This window comes from Podarcis muralis, chromosome 13 (genome assembly GCF_964188315.1).
Source record: "Podarcis muralis chromosome 13, rPodMur119.hap1.1, whole genome shotgun sequence".
NCBI classification, from domain to species: domain Eukaryota; kingdom Metazoa; phylum Chordata; class Lepidosauria; order Squamata; family Lacertidae; genus Podarcis; species Podarcis muralis.
In genome coordinates, this window is record NC_135667.1 from 31,714,220 (window position 1) to 31,737,182 (window position 22,963).

The window sequence follows — 22,963 nt, forward strand, 5'->3', positions numbered from 1 at the left end:
GTGCAGACACACCAAACATTATTCCCAGGGAAAGGCACTTCTGGGATTTTTTTGTTGCAGGTGCCCAAATAACTTGACCAGCCTTGACTTGCAGGGGGTTTGCTGTTCCGCCTCAGGCAGCAAAATCTTTTGGGCCAGCCATGCTCTAGCTGTCTGCCCAACAACCAGCTTGGTCATATACTGCTTTTGTGATATTTCCAGCAAAATCCTATGATTTCTCCATAGCACTCCACATTGAATAGTTACGTTCTCTCGCTAATAACATCTAATGGAGATTAGGGCTGTGTACACATTATTGGCTTGAAACACAGCTAGGTTGGTTGTGTTTGGTTTTTTTACTTCAATTCAGATTGAAGCTGGTTTCACAAGAAAAGACAGGACACAGATATGGATTGTGGTGAACGTACAGTGGTACCTCGGGTTAAGTACTTAATTTGTTCCAGAGGTCCATACTTAACTTGAAATTGTTCTTAACCTGAAGCACCACTTTAGCTAATGAGGCCTCCCGCTGCCGCCACGCCGCCGGAGCACGATTTCTGTTCTCATCCTGAAGCAAAGTTCTTAACCCGAGGTAATATTTCTGGGTTAGCGGAGTCTGTAACCTGAAGCGTATGTAACCCGAGGTACCACTGTATGTATATACTGTTATACTGTTTCCCAAACTTACAGTGGGAACGCATTGGATGCAGAGTGAACAGGCAAGTGTACACAGCCTAGAAATATCTGATCTCACACTCTTCAAAGCTGAGCAACAGAACCCAAGCAAGGGAACTGAGATGGAGCCAGCATGAGGAGGAAAAGCCACACAACCCCACAGAAAGTGGATGTTCAGACAGGAGGCCCGTGTCGTCTTGTGTTCTTTTCTTACTGGGCTGTTATGATGTATTATATTGCATATGTCATTTACCTTTATTTTACCTATATTACGTAAGTTTTCTGCTGCCCTTTTGGACTCTACGTTTAGCCTGGGTTTAAGGTCCAAAGACATTGCTGCTTCTTGAATGAGATGAGGCAGTGCTCTCAGCCTCCCTTACAAATCCAGAGGGCGTGTTTTCTCTTACATTTTATTTGGTTGACTGAGGGTAAGCAGGGAAGGAAATTGACAGAAAAAGGAGCCATCTGCACTCTTACTTTCCACACAATCTTCATATGTCTAGCAAATTTCTCCCATTCGCCATCTAATTCAAATCATGCTCCTCTGAGGGACCCCTTCACACACACCTGGTGCTACATGAAAGCCCCTTGGAGCATTTTTACATGTTTGTGCAGTGTATGAATATGACAACAATGTACGTGATGAAGCATGAGCAAAATTACAGGGAAGAGGCTATCATATGACAGGATGTGTGTGTGTGTTAAGAAGCAGGGGCAGGTTTTTAGTTGTTTTCTCAAATCCTAATTAGATTTTCTGGAGGGAATGCTCAAATTGTTACAGGAGTGGGATCTCCCAATTCCCCCACTCTGGAGTCTCTGTTGCAAACGCAACGATGCATGGAAGATGCCTGTCTGAAGAAATGCAGTAAGCACATCTGGGGAGACTGGGCAACCTGCTGCAATTCCAGTGTGCATGGAATTCCCCATTTCATCAGACAGGCATCTTCCATGCATTTTTGTATGTTGCTTCTGTGTTACATGCCAGTAATCACCTTCATCATAGTGTGTGGGTGGGGGGGAAGCCTCTCCTGAAGAGAACCGCCACATGCCAGGGCATTGGGTGCATAATCTGTTGCGGGCTATGTGCTGTTGGAGGGTGGGGTTGAAGCCAGCAGTGGGCAAGGCAGAGCCTTTCCATCTCCCTCCCTGTCCAGAGGCTGCCAGAGGGTAGACAGACCACTCTTAGAATCACAGAATTGTAGAGTTGGAAGGGACCATGAGGATCATCTAGTCCAACCCCCTGCCTTCATCTGCCCAAGCTGCAACAAAACATGTCCCTCCTGCAGTGGTCTCTACAGCCACAGCAGGTGCCACAACCTCACCCACAAACTCCTCCATTGTCTCCCAAGACAGATGGATGACAACAATTCTCTTTCTTTCTTTCTTTCTTTCTTTCTTTCTTTCTTTCTTTCTGCAGCAAACACCTATATTGTATTTTACCAGACCACAGAAGGTAGAAGGGACAACCCTTAAAGGTGTATTGAAAAAGAATCTTTTATTTTAAAAAGTGATCCAAAAGTCATCTACCATTTCCAGTTGGCAAGGCTGGAAATTATTTATTTGTAGAAGAATTTATATCCTGCCCGCCCAGAAGACCTCCCCCACCTCCTTGTATCAGGGCAGTGTGACACCACATAAATACAACAGAATACAATCAATAAAAGTACAGCACCATCGGAATGAATAAACAGACAACAGCGTTATAGAAGCAGCATAGAAGCAATTTAAATAGGAACTCCCAATTGTTAAAAAGGTTTTGCCTGGCCCTGAAAGATAACTTAGTAGGAAGCTCAGAAGAACCTCCTGCTTCGGGTAACATCTTGCCTGATGAAGTATTCTGGAGAACGGGTTACTATTTTGTGACATTTTAGTATGGGCCTTATAAAAGCATTTACCAACTGCGGATTTTGGCAGTTTATGGACCAACAACACAGCTATTTTTGCTTCCTATGTCTCCTGGGAGAGTATTCCATAGCTGGGGAGAAAAGGCTGTCTCCTGGAAGTGGACTCAATGTCTACATAGCAAGAAGCACACCACAACTATACAGAATAGAAACAAGGATGACCGATACCCCAAAACTATAACATCTCTTTATCTCTTAATGATTTTTTTCCTTCCTTCTTTGGTTAGCAATGGGTACAGCCTTTAATTTTAAACTTCACAGAGGTGTACATAGTTTTAAAGTTGTAAATGCGCCTTTCCACCTGGAAGATTGTATCTGCTTGCAGAAAAGAAATACAAGTGGGTTATTTTAAAAAGGACTGCTTATATGGAGGACCTTTTAAAAAATATAAAGTAAATTTATAGTTCCCTCGTGAAAAGCCTTGCCAGCTCAAAATGCACTGGAATAACTTTTTGTCATTATTTATTTATTTATTTAAAAACGTCACTTCTGCTTTCCACGGCTCAACGCAAGAAAAGGCAACCTGTGGCTCGCCAGATGTTGCCAAGCTCCGAGAGCCCCAGTCTCAACACCTGGAGGCCCACAGATATTCCACTCCTGCTTTAGCACACTGCCCTCTATTGAGGAACTCCGGAAATGCTCGTTCCCATTACAGTATTCCCTTTCTTCTCTAAGCGCACATTCTGCTGACGTTTTCTCACACGGGCCATTCTGGCCTGGCTGGCGAAACCCAACGCCTTGATCAGTGCTTGCATTAAAATGGGGGGGGGGCTGCCCTGTGTCCCCTCCAGATGTTGTTTGTCTCCAACTCCCATCTTCCCCAGCAACGTGGCCAACAGTCAGGAAATGATGGGAGTTGTGTTCCAAGAACATTTGAAGGACACCCAGTGTGGGGAGAGGGGAAGGAGAAAATTTCCCACCCATGATATCACTCTATGCTTAGTTAAATTTGAAGGGGGAAAGCCCCAATTGTTTTAGTTTCTTAAAGTCTTTGATATTAATTATTATTATTTATTATAATAAAGAACAGTGAAGCAGTATGAAAAAAATATATCTTAGCTACATTACCTTAATTGCCAAAATATATATATACATCTTTTCCTCTTTAATTAAAAATAACAACTACCAAGGAGGGGAGGGGTGTTAGGCACAGGCAAGGTACTAAAACGAGACATTAGCATCAAAAGATGGGTATAAAGAAATATACCCCAGTGCAACCAAATGTGGAGATTACTCCTTTTCCTCCTCCAATTTTTTTGTCCTCTTCCTGCCAAGGAAGAGACTCCAGTGCTCTTGCCCCAGTGCTTTTTCAAAGCACCACAACTAGTCTGCCTTACATACAATTTTTTTGCGTTGACCTCAATGCCTGTGTTAGAATCATGGAGTCACGGAATTGTAGAGTTGGAAGGGATCCTGAGGGTCATCTAGTCCAACTCCTTGCAAAGCAGGAATTTCAATTAAATCATACATAACAGGTAGCCACCCAACCTCTGCTTTAAAAACCCCAATGGGATTTCAAGTCAGTTTCATTCCTGGGACACTGTTCCTGAACTCCCAAGTTTGTTGGACAGGTGCTTTGGCTGGAAAAGGTGCAGTAAGGACAACCCAAATGACTGATCGGCTGCAGGAGCACCTTCCCTCTGAGGAAAGGCTGAAGCATTTTTTATTCTTCACAGCCAAACCTAACAAACTGCCAAACTACATGAAACGCTGGAGATCTGTGATAAGATGGACTGAGAGCCACCAACTTGGATGACTTTAAAGGAGGACTAGGGAAACTTATGGAAGATGAGGCTTTCAATGACTACCACGATGGCTGTGTTCTCCAACCACTGTCAGAATGCCTTCATAACTCTTGATAGAAAGTCATGTCCCAAACTGGTAAGTTTTGTAGGAGGAAACATTGTGGCTGAAACAGACAGGGTGGAGGTGATAGCTGCCATTTTTAAAAGAGAGCAGGTGCATTTGGATGATTCCAGAAATAAGTGCTTCCTCCCATATCCCCCAAGCCTCTTGCACCTACACATTCTCTCTCTACTGACTGTCTAAATTTTAGCTTGAGATCTATTCCGATCCAAACGTTTGGTGAAGCCAGTAAGCTTTTTTCCAGTCAGATTTCCAGATCTAACCACACTTCCAAGATGGGTGATTTCCCTAGATAAAAAGAGTCTGGCCAGCATGACCCTGCAACTTCAATAGATTATGCAAGATGAGAAAACTGGAAAGTATTTTTTCACAACCAGGGCTGAGAGCAGATGGACTTTAAAATGAGGAGTCAAGATGGTGTTTCCCCCCACAAAGTGGGCGGCCCAACTCCTCCACACCCCTGTTCTAACTCTTTTGGCAGACCCATTGAACAACAAATTAAACTCTGATTGAATAACTCACCTTGCATTTCCCTCTGTTTCAGGTGAGCTCTCTGCCTCTCCTCCATATTTAAGTTCATCTGATCTACCATCTGCTTAGTGACTTAAAGAAAAATGCCCTAAATTTTTAAAGACTGCCACAACTTTTTGCCAGATCATAGATGTGTGGAATATACACCCTAAGTACACCCTTCACCATCTCTTAGCTCACAGGAGCATCCTAGGATAAGTAGCACCAGTAAGCAAGCTGCTACATTTGCACAGAGTTGTGTGCATCATTCAGGCATTGCTGTTTGACCTGAACATGCTATTGCCAGTTCTTTTCTTTGGGACTCGGGAGGGAGGCTGCATGATTTGTGGTGGCCTAATGGACAGAACTGGCATACTTGAGTGCATGTCCTCCTTCCCCACAAAATTTCCTGCATTGACCTCTCTTTAGATAAAACTTTTGCCTGCCTGGACAAGCTCACTACTACTGCTCACCGCAGCATCCTAAACTGAATGCCAGCTGCCCAAACCATCTTTCCACTCACTAGCTCCTTTCAGATGCAATCCAGAGCATAATTGTTTTTAGGGCATTATTCCAGATGAATGGCAGCCCGCCTAAGACTTGATAAAATCCCCCACACTTCCTTACTTCTAGGTGAGTCTTTGAAGCCACAAAGCATGCCTGGTGGGTTGGACTGGGCACATAGCACATAGCATTCCCCTAGTCAAGGAGACCAGACAGGGCTGGGACTGGATTTTGAGGACAAATATATCCCCACAAAACCGCTAGTGGGCAGCAAGGAGATAGTGGAGGGTGAGATTTCAGAACGCAACCCTTGAAGGTTTGTGGGATTCTCTCCCCCACTGCACACGCGTGTGATGATGTGTGAACCCCAAATCTACCTACCATGAAATGGGTCAGTCTCCAGCCAGTCTGCTGGCACGCATTTCCCAAGCATGTGCCTGCTAGTTAACACAAATGCAGGGGTAGGTGGCGGAGGCATATTCAGGGTAGGGTGGACAAGCAGGAGAGGGCTGCTTAAGCCTTCTCATGCCTGCCAACTCATCCATTCATATGTTATGCTACACACACACACACACACACACACACACACACCACTGATTTTCTCTGCAGTCGGGCTTCTTCTGGCCTCAGAGCCCTACTGGGAGAAAAGCACTAAAGAGAAAAAAAGCTCATGTTTCTGCTTGGTTGTTTTTGCATATGCCCCACCTCCCTCACTGTTAGGAGTGGAACCAGGGGTTGGGAACCATGTTTTTTTCTTGTACTGTTGTGTATTTGTGCCATCACTAGAGAGGTACAGGTCTCTCTCTCCCAACCGTTATGCACAAAGCCTTGTGCTGCCTTCCTGCCCAGCCAATGCCCTGGCCCTTCCCTCCTCTGCTTACAGAGTCCCCTTCTCCAAACCATTCCCAATTGTGAACTTGCCCTTTCCCATCTGCCTATTTTCACCTGTGTGCTTCTTCAACTTGCCTTCTTTTAGGGGAAGTTCCACGTGGCCACTTCAGGAACCCACCTCAGGGTACTTTCCTCCTGCCTCCCCCCTGCATATTGAATCAAATTTAGTTGGGAGTCCGTGGGCATGTGGGTAACAATTGTGCAAATCCAGCATTTATTGGCAGGAAACTTTAAAAAGTCAAACCTGCAATTCCAGGAAGAGGAAAGTTAGTATGGCTGGGAAGAATATACCACCGCAAACCAGTTAGAAGGGCAAAAGTCCACTGGTGTGGCTGGATGAGGAACTCTGCAGGTGCTGGCTAAGCATCTCTTTCCCCAATCCAGCTGCCTGGTGGCACCACGGATTCCCAACAGGAGGCTGAGGACAACACCAACCAGTTGTTTACAGGAATGGGGGTGGCAAGGGGCTGGATGTGATCCTTCCCCGACTTCCAACTCTGAATCAAACAGTTGATCTGTGCAATTGCTTTCTTAAAAAACAGACAATTTAAAACAAAACAAAAAAACACCAGCGATCCAAGGCCACAGTTGGGCAGCTGAATAAGAGCCAAGAAGATCCACACCAGAATGACAGTGAAGGACAAATCTGAACTGGAATGTGGCAGAAGTGCTGGCCTGGATGCCTTTCAAAGAGGAGTCTGCTGTCCAAGCAGTAAGTGCATAATGTTGATGGGTATTTCTGTCTGTGAACGCTCTGCTGAAAGGGTGGGGGAAATGTCAAGCATCGTTCCATTTTCTAGCTGCTCCTTAATTAGTGCCAAAGCTGCCATGATGAGAAGCTGCCTGGTTTCCATGTGGAAAAGCTGCTGCTCTTGTCAGTTTCCAGTAGTTTTCTGTTGAACAAATTAAAAAACAAAACAAAACACCCCACACACCAAACCCCTACAGCACATTCACACACACACACAAAATGTGGAGCCAGGTACATCTGTTTACGTGAAACAAAACAAACCAAAGGATTAAATCTTGAAAAGATGCTGCGATTTCTCTCCCCGCCCCGCCCCCTTACTTCAAGCACCCAACTCATCTGTGGGGCAGGTATTTTTCAAAAAGGGGGGAAAGAAAAAGAAGAAACAAAAGCAAAAAAACACACAGGGGAGGAGGGAGATGAATTTGAACAGCAGTGGCCATTCCTGTGGTCATCATCACATGCCCAGCACCATTTGAAAATAGTGCAAATTGGAAGAGGTGGCTGGGATGTGCCATGGAGGCAAGTCTGGGTGGGATTCCTCAGGATATCTGACTTGGATCCCCATTTCCCCTCATCGCAACATCCTTTAAAAATGCTTAAAGGAGAATGGAGCTGACTCCCTGGAGATGGGCGAGGGCTCACACTGGTGGGAAGACCAATGCTCTTGTCAGCTAGGACCTGATTTAGCTTAGAGCTTTTGACTGGGCTGGAAGATGTTCTTCACCAGAACGGAGCTGCTTTGGAGGTGGAAGGAACAGCTCCTGCCCTTAGATGAAGTCTCCACCCTGCCTCTTTGCTGTTGGCTTTGGGTGGCTGGTCTGACCGAGTAGGAAAAGGTCCTTTTCTGGAGGGGCTGGAAAGCACCTTGATGGTGAGCGGTGATTGCTTGCAATGGCCTTGTTAACTGCAGGGCACCTAACAAAGCCTCCTGAAGGTATGGAAGAGAAGGGTCATACTCAAGTATGGAAGCGAGGGGTTGTTTCCTTCAGGTCAGTGTTTTCCCTGGCTTTGGGAGAACCGAGTGGCTTTTTCTCCCAGCAGAAACGCTAAGAAAGGCTCATCCGTGTGCACTTCTGAAGACCTCCAGGCTCTCTCACTACAGGATTCCTGCGTGGGGTTTCCAAGTAACGCCTTCCGAATCTCACCCTCTTGTGCATCAGAGACCTCAAAAGCTCTACCCTGTTGCCGCAGCTGGACCTTTCCGCTGCCTTGCGCCTTGCTGGATTCCTTATCCCTGGTTTGGAAAATGCCCAATGAAATAGCATTCCTTCCAGGACCAGGTGGCCACAGTCCGATTAGCTGATCCTACCCTCGAGGGGGGTGTCTTCAGGTATCTGATCAGCAGACTGCTTCACCGTTTCTCCTTGGGAGTGCAACTTCTTGTGAAATAAGTGCGGCTTTGCAGACACAGCTGACAAGGGAGCTGGGTGTTGTTCGCTCAACCTGCCTCCTTTGGAAGGGTTCATTACGACGGGCTCAGAACCGAGGAACGTAGACTCCTGGTGCACCTTTGCTTGGCACTGCTCTGCCCATGGCAGGAAGACTTCCTCTGAAGTCTTGCATGTGGTTGCTCTACGTCTCGGGATCCGTGGCTCAGGCACAGATTGCTTTCCTATAGCAGAGAGCAGCCTGGTATCGCCCAAGTTAACCTTTGTCCTGAACTGGGGCACCTCCCTTTTCGTTCATGCCCTAAACACGAAGATAAAGGAAGAAGCACAGGACAGTCTAAACCGGTTGCATGTCAAAGAGCAATAAAAGAAAAAGAAAAATATAGGAAATTGCAGCATCCACCACAATAATAGCCCTGCAAGCCTGAAGGCCATTCACCTGCCCACTTCAATTTCCTATGAAATCTTCACATTTCTTTACTCCTTTCTTCTCCATCTAGTGCTCCCTGAGGTCTCTGTGTCTTAGTTCATTGCCTACCCTAACCCTCCTTCCTTCAGCCACCTTCCCTGCTCAGCTCCCTGCTGCTGGCATCCTTGTCTCAGACAGATTCTCCCACTAACACTTCCAGCCTTCATCTCCCCTTCACCCAGACCCCTTATCACCTCTCATTTCCTTCTGAAATAATCCAACCTGTCCCTAGATTATGTAGATTTCCTCCCCACTTAGTCAAAATTATCTCCTGCTCTCCGCAAAGCAGCTGTGTGCTTTGTCATCGTTCCACAGCTAACCCTTCCCCCCCTAGCTGGGAGAAAACCTGTGAACATTCCGTGACATCACAGCATCTAAGCTGTTGGCAGGCGATGGCCTGATACCCACCATTCCCTTCTGGCTGCTGTTGTCACCTTGCAGGTTGAGGAAAGGGTTGGTTTGTGCGGTGAGGACAGGTGGGATAGTTACCCCTGCTGCAGCTGACATCAGGCTGTTCCCACTGGTGCTGAGTGATGGGGAAGCCATCAAGGAACTGGCTGGATTAAGCTGCTGAGGGGAAATGGAGGCCAGGAGGTTACTGTTGGCAACTGAAGCTGCAGGGGCATTGGAGTGAAGGAGGGATGTGGAGGTAGCTGGCCCAAGGCCAGTCATGGACAACTGGGAGGAGCTGGCCATCTGGAGCCGCTGCAGCTCCCTCTTCTGCTGAATCTGTTGAATCATCTGGAATACCAAAGCCTGCTGCTCCTGGGAAAACAAAATTGCAAAGGTCAGCTGCAGAAGGATCTTGGAAGCTCTCCCTCCACGCCAACAGGAGAGAGGAACTAGGGGAAGGAGTGCTCCCATAACTTAGGTCTGCCACCCCAGTCATGGGCTGGAGCAGGAAGGAAAGCTCTGCCTGAATCAGCACCCTATGCTATGGGATTTCATCTGTTTCTTGAGGTGTCCCCTCACAGGGATCTCCACCCTGCAGTTCAAGAGCCACAGCTCTGACTACTGTCTCTACACCACTCATAATGTTATGAACCTCTCTCATAATTCCTCTGCACCCCAATCTTTGTCCCCCCAGATGATAAAGGCTTTTTTCATCCTTTCCTGTAACTTCCACCCCAGCCTTTCCCCTACCTCCCAAGTGTAAGAAGCCAAGGCACCTCATCAGCTGCTTAGCCCCCTTGCCTGCTACAACTGTGGACAGGAGGAGGAGGAGCCAACCAGAGCAGAGGTACTTACTGGGTTGAGTGGCTGTGAAGTCAGGAGCTGCTGCAACTGCTGGAGCTGGAGCTCGTGCTGGCTGAGGAGCTGCTGCTGCTGCTCAGTCAGGTGGCTTGTGCTGGCCATGCTGGAGAAAGGGAAGAGGGACAAAGCACTGAGGGGGGTGGGGTTAGAGAGTTATCTCCAGAAACAGTGGGGCCACGCCCCAAAACACTGGTAAAGGGAAGTTTTTTTTTGTTTTTCTGGCCTCTGGGGTTCTTTCACCCAGTGGCTTACGGCTTGGCTACCTAATCTTACTTGGCTTCGTAATCTCTTTCAATATGCCCTTGTCATTATATGCATCTTAATTTTGTTATGTTGCTTCCTCCAATGCGTTCCTGGCCTCATAAGTCTTTTCTCCCAGCTTCTCTCTCCCCCTCAACCACCTAATAAACTACTTGCTGCCTACTTTGCGAAATGGCAACACCAACAGTAAACTTTTGGGGAGAGGTGGGTAGACTTACTTTGGGCATGCGCTGGCAAACCACGTATCCCGAAATATTTTTGTCCCATCGACCCTGGCGAACTTATTTTGGGCATTTGTTGGCACACCACTAATCCCGAAATATTTTTGCTTTATTTACCCAGAATGCCTCGCAAACAAGAAAAGAAAGGGGGAGATAAAGGGAAGTTTTCCTTCTGCCCATACCTGCTGCATTTTGGGGAAGCCTTGCACCTCTTTTTCTTGCATTCTGGAAAGTCTCGCTTACAATCTGCTTCTGCACAAACTGTACAAAACTGTTCCAAACACCAGGACATTCTTTTCCTTGCTCAGTCCACCCTAAGTTCATGATGACTTGTTCTTTATGCCTAGCTGACCACATCTACAGAACTTGATTGTTATATTGTTTCGTGCCATATTAATCTCTAGTTACAATTTAATTAGGAGGCTTCATGCCTGTCTAGTTCTAGCTTCGATTCCCAGCCTTTAATCCATCGATGATAAATGATCACATGTAATCCCCACCTCTCATATGTAATTCCCGCCTTAGTACTTATGTTAACCAATCAGCAACAAGTTTCTTTGTGTATCAACCAATCAGCCACAGGCCCACCTGTGGCAATGTTTGTAATATTCAATAAAGGAGGCTCCCAGGGTCCGCCCAGACAGACGCCTCATGTTGCACCTGCCTCTCTCGTCTCCTGTGATTTTTCATTCCTACACACTGGTGCTCAAGACAGAAAAGCCAACTGACACCTCTGGTTCTAATTTCACCCCAAGAAATCTCCCCAAAACAAACAAGAGCTGAGGCAACAGGAGTGCTGTTTGGGTCAAAGAGGGCTTGAAAAGAACTTAATGGTTCACTATGTCCCCTGGGTCAGATTTGCCTGCCTCCCACTCTGCCACCTTCCAATGGAACTGAACATTGGCTGCGTTAGGAGGCATGTCAGGTATGCTCCCTCACCTGGCCTCATGTATGGGAGGGCAACATGCGACGTGGCTCTTATACAACCTCACTGCACTGCTCTCAGGCGCTTCCCACAGAGGCACTTGGTTGGTCACTGGAAGAACAGGATGCAGGACCAGCTAGGCCTTTGGCCTGATCCAGGAGAGCACTCATTTCCCCACCGCCTTATGGCAAGAGACCATGCAAACTGTTGATGCAAACTGGCAGTTTGTACAGTAGGCAAGTTCATGCACCTCCCCCACTCTATCCTCCATCCAGACCAGAGTTCAAGGAGACATCCCAGCCAGGCAAAAGTACTCCAGGTGTGAAGCAGGATAAGTGAGGGGCGTAGCTTGAGGAGAGTTCTGAGGTCCAGATAGAGAGGCCTGGAGGGCTGCATTTGGCCCTGGGCCTGATGTTCCCTACTCCTGCTTTAAGGTGAGTGCACATCTCTGCATCTCCTGCTTCCACCACGGATGCCTTTTCATCGTTTTGTGCTTTGCCTGGATGATACAGCTCAGGGGTATGCACAAACCTTGCAAAACACACCACATGTGATTAAATGTGGGAGGCCAACCATGAACAGCAGGTGTGGGTGAAAGCCAAATGCCCGGGAGCCTGGCAGAGTAGGTGGGGACAGCCACCTCCCCTGAAGCTTTCACCAATAAAATGCTTTTCTGGAACGTGTGGCAGAGCTCTGGCCAAGTAGAACCCCTTTAGGCACTGCAAACCCACCTCCATCTGTTCCTCCCTCCCTTCCCATCCTTCCTGAGCCTTACCTGCTTTGGCTGCTGGAGAGCTGCAGGTTTGGGGGCCCACTGCTTTGCACCAAGAGGGGATTCTGGGCCTGGGTGGCCACTGCTCCATTCAGACTTCCCAGGATGCCGTTGATGGGTACCTGCTGCCCTCCCGCCAGGCTCCCAAGTAGACCATCCACCAGGCTGTGATTGGCAGGGGCGCCTCCCCCGTGGACAGTCCCCATTGCCCTGGCCAAGCCGTTCACTGGCGGTGGCTGTTGCACCCCAGTCGTCATCGGGAGGGAGGCAGGGCTCTGCTGCAGCAAGGGCAGTGGGGGAGGCGTGCTGTGGAAGGAGAGGGAGGAGCTGCTTCTGCTGGGGCAGCCGGAGTGAGGATCCTGCAAGGAGGGAGGAGAAAGGAGGGGAAATCATTCTGGTGTGCAAGGGATCCTACCTAGGGGTTGCCTGTGACTGAATCCAGCACATCCCACCAAAGGGAAAGGCATGTGCCAGGTCCAAACTGCTGGCAACAGGGATGGCATTTTGATGCCCAAGCTAATGAGTGTGTGTAACCCTTGTGGGAGGTCTCCTGTGCCAGCCCCTGCTGAAATGAATGGAAGCCACGCAAGGGTGCTGCCACACTCATACACAGCTCCCACTGATTTCATGGCAGCTGGTGCTGCAGGAGATATTCCCCACTGGCTGGTCTGCCTGCCACTCGGCCATGCTCCATGGCACTCCAAATCTGCCATGGAGGAGCCGCTTCCGGCTGGCGGGGGCGAAAGTTCCAATAAGCAACAGTGGGGAGAACGGAAAGAGATGCTCCGTACCTCGGAGGAAGTGGAGAGCGAGTTTTCGATGCCAAAGCTGTTCTTGCAAGGAGGGCTCTTGCTGATACTCAACGAGTCGCTGTTGCACGCTAGAGGGAAAAAGAGAAAATCAGGAAGCCTCTCCAGAGGACATCTCCACAGCTGCAGAACACCTTGTATATCTGACTTAGCCCAGCTTAGCCCACCCTATCCAAGAGCTTCTGGATCACAATGTCTTGGGTCTGTGCTAAGAGCTTCTGGATCACACTTAATGTCTTGGGTCTGTGCCTCTTTCTTTTGAGATATATATGTTGTTGGCATCTGACTGTCTCAAGATACAATGGAGTGCGCCTTCGGGGATGAAGTCAAGGTGCTGCATTAGCTGCACCAAAGTGACCTCTCCAGGACCTCTCCAAGCCTGGGCAGTGTGTATGGAGGTCCTGGGCTGCCCAGAAAAAAACTCCCCTCTTGGCCTCACTTATCTGCCCCAAAGGACAGCAGAGCAATACGTTTGGCACCAGCTTGGCTGCAGGAGTTTCCAGAAGGAGGCACACAAGGCACCATCCAACCATCTTAGGGACTTCACCACAGATTTGTGTAGGGTTTACTCCTTAGCCCTTTCTTCTCTCAAAGATAACTTGCAAGGCACGAGGTGGTTTAGGATCAGAGTTTTCCTTCTCCTAGGTGGGCTACCTTCCCAGGTTGATGAGCCTCATCTGCCCCTCACTTCCCTCTACAGCATGTGCAGAAACCACCATATGTGCTGATTTCTGACTCTCCTTGTCTGCAAAGTGGCTGAGGAACCAAAAAAGGCCAAGGTGAAACCATAAAGTTTTGTTTTGTTGAGGAGGAGCTGAAAACCCTCTTAAGATTAAGGAAAAGGAAGTTGAGGGACATAAAAGCACGGTATTCCATAAATGGGATGCCATGACTGGAAAATGTCCTTGTCAGGAATTAAGAAACAGCCAGGCAGGGCTTAGAGGAGAGTTCATCTCCATACCATTGGAGGCCAGGATGTACTGGGCCTGGCCTGCAGGGCCGTTGCTGGTGGTGACCACCGGGAAGGGGACAGAGAGCTGGACGTTGAGAAGCTGCAGGCGCTCCTTCTTAGCCGCCAAAGTCATGATCTGCTCCTGGAGGCGCTGGTTCTCTTTCTGCAGCGAATGAAGGGCCTTGAGCATTTCTACAACTGCAGAAAACGTGGGTGGGAAGGGGGCCGGGGGGAGGAGAGACAACGAAGAAGGGTCGGGAGTGGAGAGGGGTGGGGAGGGAATAACAGTGACACAGTTAGAGCATACACGAAAGGGAGGAGGCAGTAAAATAAGGAGCACAATCAATGAAGCCAACAGGCTGCCCATAATTCTCTGTCCTCTGATTTGCACAGAAAGGAGCCCTCATTCATTCGCCTATTATATTTTCACCCCACCTTTCTTTGAAGAAGTGCTGGGTAGCACACATAGGACCGCCCCTGTCCCCCTTTGCAACATCCCTGAGAAATAAGTAAGTGGCCCAAGGTCATAAAACATTCTTGGCTTGGGGGACACAGGTCTCCATGGTTTGAACTCACCGCTCTAAACCATCATAGCACACCAGCAACTTGGGGCCCTACACTCCATGATGGTCAGGAATGAGGTCAAAAGGTCTGAGAGGTGTGAGGTCTGATCTTCCAACATTCACATGAACCAACTGTTTGGGACAAGTGGTTTGTTCATTCTATTTTTTAAATAAAGGAACCTCTTCTCTGCGCATCTGCTTTGCTTGTCGACATATGGCATCAGAATGCCACCTCCCCACCCCCAAGCAAGCCTTAGCAGGGGAAGTTTTCTGCAGCATGGAGATAGCCTGATGGGAGAAGTATACATGAGTGAGGTTTGCCCCCATCCTTAGCCCCTGAGCAAAGGCAAACAGTTCCACAAGTGAGTCTCCTGCAACTCACTGTTAACACCGGCTTCTCCATTGCCCTGTTTCTCCAGGAGCTGCTCAATGTTGGGTGTAGCCTGGGGAACGTTTTCCAGCTGCCCGCTGCTCGTTGATACTGTCTGGTCAAAGAGAGTGGGGAGGCTGCTGATGGGGGACCTGCAGAGGGAACAGAGTGGTGGAAAAAGTGTTGTCAGAAGGGGAAGGACAGTCAACACATCTCCTAAAACAAGCTTTTAAGTCCATTTGTCTCATGTTCAGAACTCCACTTCAGCTGGAAGGCTGCGAGATGTAAAGAAGTTCAATTCTGCATGTATTATGAAGATTCCATATGTTTTTGCTTATTTGGCATCACCAGCCACAGGGAGACACCTTGTCAACACCCCCTGCCCTGCCATTTCTCTGCACCTGAAGTTTCACCAGGCACTGCATATTCAAGGGTATCTTCTCAGAAAAGCTACTCTCTCCACATGCAATGAGGATTTGATAAGGCAGCATGTTAGTTACCCTGTCATGCCCCCATTGGTTTTGTCTTCCCTTTAGTCTGTTGTGTGGTGCAACCCTATCTCTGGATACCATCATCATCATCATCATCATCATCATCATCATCATCACGTTATCCTTGCTAGTTAAGCAGTGCATTGTTTCCTTCTCTCTCTCTCTCCCCCCCCCCCAAAAATGCAGCATTTCAGGCAAATAAACTTACATGGAAGAAAGACTTTCTTGTGGTGATGACCCTCGGCAGACAAAATTACAGTCTTCCAAATCTGCTTCTGGAAGTGGAAATATATAGAGTGGCTTAAAAAATTTATTTACAGACAACCTCCCTAACACTACCCCAAACGCTTGATATGGCAGAAGACCTGACCAAACATGATGCAGCATGCAGTTCAAACCCAAATTCTGTACTAAAACCTGCTGCTTAAAAGCCTAAAAACTTTTGCCCTTTTCTCCAAGGACACACCACATCCAATATCAAAGAGAGCATCTGGGAGGGCATATTCTAGGGAAGTAAGCTTCAAGTAGGGATTGAAGTTTAGCTCTCTCTATGCCTCTGTTTTGCTCTTTAAAAAGGGGTCCCCAGTTTTAAAAGGGAAGACCACGGTTTATAGAAGCAGGTCTATTGTTGTGTCTAGATTGGCCTGCAAAATCCCTGGGTGATTTGCCACATTAACATAATTTTGCCCAAGTGAATTCAACCCTGATACTATTTATTATAATCACAGATCTTATAAGTCTAAGTTCTCCTCAATTTGGAGTTTCTCAAAACACAGTTCCCATTTATTTCTGCATACCGACAACTGTCCTACACTCAATAGTTACACAGTTACCATTCTACACTACGAGGTCTCACACCTTCTGTGGATTCAAAACAAAGCCTCTTAAACCTTCCTGTTAAAACTGAAAATGCTCAGTGCAGCCGTAACAACATAACCACTTCCTGTCTCAAGGAATGGTGTTACTCCCACATGCCACCAGATGGCAGGCTAGTGCAGTCACTGTGTCTCCATAACATGGTCTCTCTCTTTCACTGCGCATGCGCACGGTTCCCAAGGGTTCCAGGTCATATTTCTGAAGCTTGCCTGCTGTATTTATACATCAAACAGCTTTATCTTTGTAAATGGCATGTTTTCATTTTTCTTTTTTTAAGGAGTAAATGTGAAACTTTTTTTCCTAGCTTACCCATCACATTTCCCCTCGTGTGTGGAAACCTTGTCAGCTCTAAAGACTTTGGAACTAAGCAGCAGGGGGAAGAAGGGAAGGAGATGACCTTGTAGACAAGTGTGGCCTTGACTTTCAGAAGGACATTTTATAATGAGATCATTTCAAACTTTCCGGTTTGTGTACCTGTCCGGTTGCTTTCAGATTGGTTCAAGAGAGGATTGACCGACAGCCCAGAAGTGAGGGGGCTTCCAAAAATATGCGAGGAAGGGAGACTGAACGTAGATCCTGCCAGGGAGAACACCTGCAGAGGTGCGGACAACAAAGGAAGAAGGGAAAAGAAAAACAGCCATTTCATTTTAAGAGTCGTCTTTTCCAAACTTCTGATCAGAGCTTAGGCTGGTATTGAATGGATGAGCGGAACAGACAGGCAGCAGACAGATGATGTTTGGGCCTCTGTCTTAAAAAGAAGCTTCAAAGCATTTCAGTCTCATGTGGCTGAAAAGGACACTTCATTGAAATTGAAAACCAGCAGGTTTTCTGTATTGCATATTCCAAGTTGGCCCACTATAAAGCAGCAAAATCAGGAAGCAGCAGGAGCAGCGTGCCTGAACAATGAGGACTTGGGAGTTACCCAGACCCTGAGAAGCAGCCACGCTTGTTTGCTTCACATTTTACAAATCACGCTCCACAGAGGTCAGTCAAGCCCTAGGCTGTTTCTGTTTGTTTGATGCCTTTTAACTTCTTTACCCTTTTACACACATCAATCTTCCCCAGCCTGGTGCTCTCCAGTGTTGTTTTGACCACAACTCCCATCAGCCCCAGCCAGCACAGTTGTCCTTTAGAACGTGCCCCATGCCAGAGTGGATGGCGCAAAGCACTGGGAACTTAACCCCCCCTCAGTGCACAAAAATGACTTCGAGCACTGATGCTTGAAGTGCTTACCTGGGTTGTGGAGACGGAGGAAGAAGAGGCGGTTGGGATGGCGCTAGCGAAGGGAGAGCGGGTGAGCTGAGGAAGCGACGAAGTGCCTTGATGAGCCAGGAGGCTGGAGGAGAGAGGAGTGCTACACACTGTCCGGAGCACCCCGCCTCCATGCGAAATCGGATCTTTGTTGCTTGTGTAGATCCCTGCAGGAAGAAATGAAAGCAAGACTTGAAAAGAGATGGCCAGGCACCAAGGAAAAGGATGTCTATAGGTGCTTGTATCGAATTCCCATGTTGCTTCTGCTCCTCTCTCTCAGGATGGTTTGACAACCTTTCCTTTCCTTCTGCATCCTCCCAAAACAATCCCTTTAGGGTACGCCAGTATTGTTCCCATTTTAGAGAACTGGACCAACTGTGGCTGAGGGTTTTTCCAGTGCACAGCATAGCACACAGCACAACAAATGCACCTCTGTTACTTGCCTGATATGTGGGATCCAGATAAGGCATTCTCTCAGCCAATAAGCTGCCAGGGCCGTGGTGCAAAGATCCCTCCGGCGCCCCCCCCCTTCCCCAGAGTTGAGCTTTTTTTAGGGCTGGAGGACGTGGGCAGCGGCTGAAGGGCGGCTACTTCAGCGGGGAAGAGGCGGAGGCTGGATGCGGCACCTCCTGGCTCAGCCGGCCACCTCGTGCTGCGGTGGCCACAGCAGGCAGCACACCAAGCAAGCGGGCCTGTGCTGAGCCCACTCCTGCAGAGCGTCGGCTCGGTTTTTTTCCCCTTTTAGCCTTCTGGTGCCCCACAGAATTCGGTGCCAGAAGGCTAAAAGGGAAAAAACTGACAGCCTCACTCACTCAGCGCGCTTGTTTGGTGTTCCCTGGACTCTGCCGTGGCACACTCCAGAACTTGGCGCCCCGCACCACTAGCCTCAATGGGTAAGATGGGCCTGTTAACTGCAATGTTTTGATTCTGGAAATGACATTGTTTCCCCCAGCTATTCAGAGCAATGTCGTCTGGAGTGCTTTCTGGAAGGGACAGAAACCCTCTGGACAGCATTCATGAGATTACTGATGACTTAATTATACAATTCCTGCCTTCAATGCCCAGTTCGTTCAGTGACTCTAAGGGCAAAGACAGATGTAAGGTTTGTAGAGCAATGAGACTGATCTGGAAATGCCCTCGTTGCATCTGACCCAAATGGAACCATTTCTCTCCAGAATCAATCTCAGAACCAATCAGTCCCCAGAAGCACGCTGTATGCAGCAGGGCTGGCCTCCTCTGACATCACCAACAGCCTTTCCTCCACCCCCAGAGTAGTTTTGCATAAACACCAGGAAGAGTTTTCTAACAGTTGACTAAAAATAATATTATAAGAGCTGTTTGACAGTGGAACAGACTCACAGAATTGTAGAGTTGGAAGGGACCCCAAGGGTCATCTAGCCCAACCCCCTTGCAATGCAGGAATCTCAACTAAAGCACCCGTGACCGATGGCCATCCAACCTCTGCTTAAAAACCTCCAAGGAAGGAGAGTTCACAACCTCCTGAGGAGGACCACTCCACTGTCAAACAGCTCTTGCTGTCAGAATGTTCTTCCTGATGTTCAGTCAGAACCTCCTTTCTTGTAAATGGAAATTCTAGGATTCTACAATTCCATCACCATTACCCTTTAAAAACAAAACACAAAACAGTGGATAACATTTCTGTAGTGCTGGGGGTTTTTTGTGTGGTTTTTTTTTTTTTTTTTTTTTTTTTTTTAGAAAAAGAACTACATTCTGCATGAACCATGGCCAGAGAGCCATAAATGACAACCTAGCCTAGAGCTGATTCACTGCTATGCATGTCTGCCAATTCAGTTGTGGTGCTGAGAGAAAGCCAGGCTCATACTGCGGCTGAAGAATTCACTGCAAGCTCTGTTTTCCTCCCCACCAGACCCCATACATAAATCTTCACTGTAATACTAGCTCAGTCTGCCAAAAGGGGACTTCCTTGCAGGTTGGGTGGGAAGCTGAAACTGAGTAGCCTCAAGTCAAAATGAGGGGTAATTCTTAGTCAATTTCACACCCGCCCAACCCAGCAGCCAGTCTTTAAATTTTGCTTTTTTTGTGAGTTCCTGGGGTGGAGTCAGGGATTGGCTTCTCAGGTCTTGTGCCTTGAGATGCAGGCTACAATCCGAAACATACTTACCAGGTGTAAGCCCCACAGATCATAGAGGGACTTATTTCTGAGTAAATACACATAGGATTACATTGCATGATAGTTTCAGCCCTGGTGCCCCCAGATAGCTCAGTTGGTAGAGTATGAGATTCTTAATCCCCGGGTTGTGGGTTCGAGCCCCATGTTGGGCAAAAAAATCTTACATTGCAGAGGGTTGGACTAGATGATCCCCGTGGTCCCTTCTAACTCTACACTTCTATTATTCTTTTTGCAAACCAGGAGGTTGGCATGCACATCATTCAACCCAACAATATACAGCCAAAGCACACTTTGAACTATTGGGCTGCATCCTGCCCTACTTTACAGGGCTGCTGTAAGGACTACAAGATAGTGTATGTGATGTGTTGGAAAACCTGAATATTCAAAAACTCTATTAAAAAAACTATTTAAGTTGTACTATTATTGTAATACAGAAGTCTGGACAAAAGGTGAGCTCTGATAATTAATGGGACCCAGGCAAAAACTGTTATATTTGGAAACTACCAAAAATGTTATTCAGATGCTGACAGCTTTTAGTGCTTTTCAAAATTAAGTTTTGCCAGCTTAATTTTAACTAAAGTTGTCAACCGTTGCATGCACTTGAGAGCACAGATCAAGGGAAAGGAGGAATCTATGTGCCCGTTTACAATCCCTAAACTATAGTTAGTATCAGGTCTGCAATCCTTGAGGCTTGAGAGATACCGTATTTTTTGTCCCATAGGACGCACCTAGTTTTTTTGGGGGGAAATAAAGGAAAATTGCGGATGTCTGCCCGGCGCAAGGGGTGCTCTGCTTGAGGGCGCCCTGCGCGCCGGGCGGCAGGCTGCTATCTGCAGCCTAGGGAGCCCTGCGGGAACTCCCGCGGGCTCCCTAGGCTTGCTGATAGCTTCCTGAAGCCTGGAGAGCCCTCTCGCTCTCCAAGCTTCAGCGAAAGCCTGTATTCGCCCCATAGGACGCACACAGATTTCCCCCTCATTTTTGGAGGGGAAAAAGTGCGTCCTATAGGGCGAAAAATACGGTAGTCACTTGCTTGAAGAGAGTTCTAAATTTGACCTGCCCCTCTCTTAGTTCCTTAGTAATAAATTACATATGCACAATTCCACTCATCCAACTGATTCAATTTCACTCAAAGAACGAGGTGGATCCCAGGGTCTCCTGTGATGGCCACTTTTATGCACCATGTACCTGAATTGTCCATGCTAGAAACATAAGTTTCTAAAAACATGTTTGACATTGGTGCATGCTTCAGAGATCTCCCAAGTGTTAGCACATTCCACCTAGGAATATCCTTGCAGCATGTCCCTCACAACTTTGAGCCACATGAGGCTGAAGCAGCCTGTAGCAATAGCCTTAGGTGGGAGGGCAAAATCTAGGAAACCCTTAGGAACCTTCTCTTTCCACTTACTGCCTACCAAACCCTCTTGCCTTCAATATTTGCAGATTTAATATTGTTCTAGGTATTTGATCCAGTCCACCACAGCCCAGCCACCTTGCTGAACTGAGAAGAGAACACACCTACTTCTCGATTCCATATTGGCAGATGAGAAAACTACATTTATATTCCACCCACCTGGATGACTCTTGCCTAGGTAAGCAACCAGCACAAGAAGCAGAAAATGGGGACTGGGAGGGGATGAGAGAGAGAATGGGAGAGAAAGAAATTTAGCAAATGGGTAGGTATCTGCTGGAAACTTCACTTCCATTTAGGATGATGCCGCCGGCACTCTAAGGGACACTCTTTAGACCAGAGCTTTCCAAACAGTGTGTTGCAATATGTTAGTGTGCCGGCTAGAGTGTGTAGGTGTATCACGTGAATGCTCCTCCCGGGGCTGGTAAGGGGTTAGTTTAACCTCTGGTTTGCTAGTAAAACTGAATTACTATGTTGCAAGATGATGTGTGTCTAAAAAGTGTGCCACCAACATGAAAAGTTCTGAAAGCTCTGGTTTAGACACTTGCGCCTGCTAAGTGCGCACTTGCAACATCTCTGTTGGCCACCGAAAATGTAATGTGTGAACGCGACGACAACAAAAAGCACGTTTGCAAGCACGCCTATCGCAAGAATTTCATCAGGGAGCTGGTGCTGGCTGCAGCTGTGTGAGGAAAAATTCGCCCTTAGGAGGCCTGGATTACGGGTTGACAGGCAGACCCACCTCACGCAAAAAAGGCTGTTTCCTTTGAACTCAAGGGAGTGAGGGAAACAGGGGAGGAAAATCCGTATGGCCTGAGGTTACGATTATGGGTAGGCGTGTGTGGCTTGCAGCAGCTCCTCCCTGGGAAATAATTGCATCCTGGTTTCTCTTTCTCTTCCACTCCGCAGGCCCCTCCCCTGCCCCAAAGCAATGAGAGCAAAAGGCGGTCACCAGGGAATGACACAGAGCTCAGCTACGCCTCCTATGCCTCCCCTTCCACCCTCTCATCTGTCCATGTGACCTGAATAGCAAGCCGGCACAGAGATGAGAGCATGCCAAATCAGCTGTGCCCAGGTCAGGCCTCCCACTTCCTTCCCCTTTAACCCTTTTTTGCTGAAGCTGCCCCTTCTTTGCCATTAGTGTCACTGCCAGGAAGGTGTTGCTGGTGGGATTTTTAAAGGTTTTTTTTTTACAGTGCCTCTCTTCCCGGCAGTCTCAAACACGCACACAATGGGTGTGTTGACGAAGCACTTTTGGGAACGTCCTTCAGCATGTAATGGGATCGCTATTTGGCAGGGAAATGAAGTGCAGGTGTTGCGATTCCACTCCGCCGCAATGCCGGGATGCTTGGAAGCCGGGCTGCTCTGCCACAAGGATGTGGCTTGGGATGTGGGCACCACAGTCATGTGCATTAGCCCTAGTTTGTGTGCAGCGTTCATCACAGGGTGGGGAGGCTGTAGAATCGGGATTGGGACATGGAGAAAAATAAGTCCGCGGCCCTAGAGCAGCCTTTCTCAATCATCCCTAGCTAGCAGGACCAGCGGTCAGGGATGATGGGAGTTGTAGTCCAATGACATCTGGGGCACCAAAGCTGAGAAAAGTGACCCTAGAGTGACCATGGGCAAGTGAGGCCAAGGCTCCCGCACCTTTAATACTTGCTTAGAAGAGAATTTCAGCAGCTGCAGAATGCATGCCGAACAACATCTGCTGAAATCCCCTC

The 22,963-nt window shown here is 47.8% G+C and overlaps 1 protein-coding gene and 1 long non-coding RNA gene across 7 annotated transcripts in view; one reads left to right on the forward strand and one right to left on the reverse strand.

The window, feature by feature from the left end:
- The window catches only part of LOC114582709 (uncharacterized), a 10,436-nt gene extending 3,457 nt beyond the window's left edge, over positions 1–6,979 (forward strand). For both annotated transcript variants that reach the window (XR_003703518.2, XR_003703516.2), the window contains exons 3-4: positions 4,235–4,439; positions 6,872–6,979. This is a non-coding gene — a long non-coding RNA (uncharacterized LOC114582709). The remainder of the gene's footprint in view (positions 1–4,234; positions 4,440–6,871) is intronic.
- Positions 2,131–22,963, reverse strand: part of MLLT6 (MLLT6, PHD finger containing) — a 92,322-nt gene continuing 71,489 nt past the window's right edge. For 3 of the 5 annotated variants that reach the window (XM_028703940.2, XM_028703938.2, XM_028703939.2), the window contains exons 11-20: positions 17,665–17,849; positions 16,906–17,023; positions 15,764–15,830; positions 15,077–15,216; positions 14,141–14,329; positions 13,162–13,250; positions 12,374–12,729; positions 10,186–10,294; positions 9,346–9,702; positions 2,131–8,769 (exon numbers count right to left, since the gene is read on the reverse strand). In XM_028703940.2, coding sequence (XP_028559773.2) covers positions 8,725–8,769; positions 9,346–9,702; positions 10,186–10,294; positions 12,374–12,729; positions 13,162–13,250; positions 14,141–14,329; positions 15,077–15,216; positions 15,764–15,830; positions 16,906–17,023; positions 17,665–17,849 — 1,655 coding nt within the window. In that variant the 3' untranslated portion in view covers positions 2,131–8,724. The remainder of the gene's footprint in view (positions 8,770–9,345; positions 9,703–10,185; positions 10,295–12,373; positions 12,730–13,161; positions 13,251–14,140; positions 14,330–15,076; positions 15,217–15,763; positions 15,831–16,905; positions 17,024–17,664; positions 17,850–22,963) is intronic. The other 2 variants (XM_028703941.2, XM_028703942.2) reach the window with 2 other exon arrangements.